The sequence below is a fragment of the Seriola dumerili genome, unplaced genomic scaffold, assembly GCF_002260705.1.
Source record: "Seriola dumerili isolate Sdu_G_001 unplaced genomic scaffold, Sdu_1.0 BDQW01000025.1, whole genome shotgun sequence".
Classification (NCBI taxonomy): Eukaryota; Metazoa; Chordata; class Actinopteri; order Carangiformes; family Carangidae; genus Seriola; species Seriola dumerili.
In genome coordinates, this window is record NW_019174280.1 from 8,170,891 (window position 1) to 8,174,698 (window position 3,808).

A 3,808-nucleotide genomic window follows, 5' to 3' on the forward strand; every position below is an offset into this window, starting at 1 on the left:
AAGAAAAGTTTTTATGACTGCAGTGATTGATTTATTTGTACTTCACACTGTTCACACTAAGGATAACCCAACATCTTGACACTTCACACGCCATTACTTCATTTAAAATTGCACTACCCGATGCACAAAGACCACATAACATTGCTGAGAGAAGACTTGGGGAGGTTGATATTTTAGGAAAGATGAGACTAGAAACACAATGAATTGGTTTCATACATGAGTACTACAGGGTTTTAGTGCTGAGATGTGGGATGTTGTACGTGTTGGGAAGAAACCTGGCACATTGTATTGAATATTGTGTTTCCCAAGGAATATATGGGGTTGAAAGCAGGTGCATCAACAGCTAACAGTCAGCTTTGAGAGAATGAAAAAAAAAATGTGTAAAATGTGAAATTAATTCCTGATAAATATATAATGGTAAGTAATGTAATGGTTCAATGATAAATGAGCTACATTTGTAAATGCATTGTTTTTATGCTCGTCTTCTAACTGCTAAGCTTTTGAGTATTGTTTTCTATAGTGATTGTGTGCAACTAATGCATTAAATAATAACACGGCTACACCTATATTTCTTCTCCTATATGCATCCATTACTGTATTATAATAACACATTATGAGAAGTAAAAACAAAGAAATAACATTGCTGTAAATGCTGAGATCAGTTGTTAAAACACTGCGATCTGTTGGTTTTTCCTTGGCTGAAGGGAAAGGGAACGTTTTTACTGTTTTTCTCTGGTCTGTTGTTGCTAAAACATTTATTCAGTGAGTCTCATTGAAAACCCAGATACAACTGTTTGCACACTCAGTTATCAGTGTGCATTTTCTTCACTGAAAACAAGACCAGTTATCATTATCAAAACATTGTCAAAATTTCTATTGTGGCGACATTGAGGGCCAATGGCTGTGAGATGCACACCTGATGACCTCACTGACCGTCTCCTCAAACATCCAGATTTTCTACAGCTATGTTTAACCCAGGAAAGATGTACACATCTTGTTGATTGGTAAATGTTTTACATGTAGTTATTCTACTTCTCATAAGAGGATATTTTTGGAAGAGCCCCAGGAGGGCCAGGTACAGTAGCTATGCTCAGTGAATTCAGCATCATTTTGCGACTTCAGGAAAGAGGGAGACGGATATTGTGTGTGTTAATGTAGCATTTGTTCTGTCCTTGAAATCTCCAAGGACTTGTTTACCTGGTTGTTAAAGATTTTTTTTTTTTTTTTTTTTACTAATTCTCTCTCTCGGTCTGTCTGTTTCTCTCTCTCCTTCTTTCTGTATCTGTCTTTTGCTCCTTTCTTGTGTCTCAGGTTTGTGAGCAGCCATGACAAAGTCCTACGAGTTCAACTGGCAGAAGCACCTGCCGGAGTTCATGCAGGAAGGCGCCTCCTTCGACAGATTTGATGAGGTAAAAATGACGCATTTCTCGGGTGCTTTTGGGTTTTCTAAGTAAATAAATAAATTAGAACAGCTTCAAGTGTAGAAAGACACTGCCACTGAACGTATTTATTTCAGATTGGTGATACATTATAGCTCATCATGACATTTTCTGATGCAGTAAAGATTTATGTTAAATATCCCGGATGAGCACAGGAGCACTCCACCTGTGCTGCAAGCTGTATGAGCCTGTCAATAACTTTGTTGATACTGACATGGGTTATTAGTTTAATTAGTTTCACCTTAATGATCATCCCCAGGTCGGTCATTAGCACACACACACACACACACACACACACACACACACACACACACACACACACACACACACACACACACAACAAAGCTGAGGCGTCTCCTTTATAACCTGACACGTCATAGTTGTAGTCAGAGGTCTAGCTGTAGGCAGGCCTCATCGATCAGCCTCATTAAGATGCCACGCCATGGCGACTGCTTGTCTGCTACACATCTACTACCAGCATAGAGCATTTTACATAGAGCATTAGTAATAATTCTGCATCCGCTATCTGAAACAATATAAAGAATAGCACAAGATATAAAAACTGAGCTAAAACTATAAATAAATCACAGAAATATTATTTGGAAAAAAGCGGATTTTTAAAACAGAATAAGTTAAAATCATTGCTCAGTGACAATCATTTCCAAGTATCTATCCAAGCCCAATATAATGAAAATATTTGGACAAATATTTACCAACTAAAGCACCAAATATCTGTCTTGCTCTGTGTGTGTCTGCATGTATATGACCCCATGTATATCCTCCTGTCTCCTTTCCCACGTTTCCTCTGACTAACTTAATCAGGACACTTAGCTAGGACATTCGCCGAGCAAAGGCAAAGTGTGTCACACACACGCGCACGCACACACACACACAGCCGTACACGCACCCTTGCACACATCAGGAAATCCCCTCAGTCCTCTCGGTTTATATGGGCATCAGTGAGGGGAGGAGGATCCCTCTTAGGCAGAAAACTTGAAAGAGCGTAGGGAAAAGCATCATCAAATCCACAGCCATGTCAAAGGGAGCCGTGAAACTGGGCCGGCATGCTTCTGAAGAAAGTCCTCAGTGTGTGGCTGCTGTGAATATAAGCCAGGCTTCGACAGGATGGGGTCAGGGCTGGCCTGAATGGTAATAAGGTCAACCTGTGCCAGTCACCTAACAGTTTAAAATTAATGATGTCAGCTGGGACATACCACTACCCAATTACCACTGCATTTTGTTATTAATAAATCATATTTTTAACAACACTAATTGTTCATATATGATATGGCCACCATGATGGTGCAGTGGTTCACACTGATGCCTCACAGCATAAAAGTTCTGGGTTTCCTCCAGGTTCTCCGACTTCCCCAGACCCCAGTCTGAGGACTGGTTATTTGTCTCTATATGTCGGTCCTGTGATAGACTGGCGATATGTCCAGGGTTTACCCCACCTCTCACCCAATGTCAGCTTACCCTCAAAAGATAAGCCGTTTCTTTTATCTGAAGAGTAAAAGCAAGAATTTCTTTGATAGAAGTTACATCTTGTTTGATTATCAAGTCCTGCCTGTTTCACTCAAACCAGTGAATCTCTGAAGGGAAAAAGACTGGAAGCATTGTCCTTCATTCATTAACAAAGTGGGTTTGTGGTCATTAACCTTTGACCTGTCGCTCATGTTTCTTCATGTTGTAAACATGTAGTAGTTAATGTCCTCCCTTTACAGATATCTTTCATTCTCTGTATCTGTCTGTCTTTGTGTGAGTGAGTGAATAGCTGTTGCTCAGTTGCCTGGCAAATACAAAGCCTCCAGGGGACATCTGCATCGATTGAAATGACGTATGCCAAGTCTACCCACCCACATAGACATGCTCTTTATCAGTCCCTCCGATACACACACAAACACACATATACACACACATACAGGCAAATATGCTAAACAGCATGGATTTTTTTCCACAAAACATTGAAAAACACTGACTGAAACCCCATTGAGTGACAGATGGGAGAGACAGGTAGTGTGTGTGTGTGTGTGTGTGTGTGTGTGTGTGTGTGTGTGTGTGTGTGTGTACATAGTTTTCCATGCAATTCAAAGCTTTTCCTCTTTCACTACCTTCAGTCTCTCAATAGTACATGTCATTTTAACTGTCTTTCCAAAAGAAAACTGACATGGAGAGATTGGAGGAGCACTTTCATGTCCCAGAATGCTTTCTTATAATAATGTTCCTCTCTCTGAATGGAGGCAGTGGTGGTAGTACCTCTTTTTCTAGTCTTGCTTTTATTTTGTCTGCATCTTTTCCAGTTTTGTCTGTCTCACTCTCGCACAACATGTCTCTTTTCATCCTGTTTTTTTTCACCTGTATCCTTGTTT

General features: G+C 40.2%; 1 protein-coding gene across 2 annotated transcripts in view; it reads left to right on the plus strand.

The window, feature by feature from the left end:
* Positions 1-1,325: 1,325 nt before the first annotated feature.
* plcb4 (phospholipase C beta 4) overlaps positions 1,326-3,808 on the plus strand; it is a 34,204-nt gene continuing 31,721 nt past the window's right edge. For both annotated transcript variants that reach the window (XM_022770434.1, XM_022770435.1), the window contains exon 1: positions 1,326-1,409. In XM_022770434.1, the coding sequence (XP_022626155.1) occupies positions 1,326-1,409 (84 nt within the window). The remainder of the gene's footprint in view (positions 1,410-3,808) is intronic.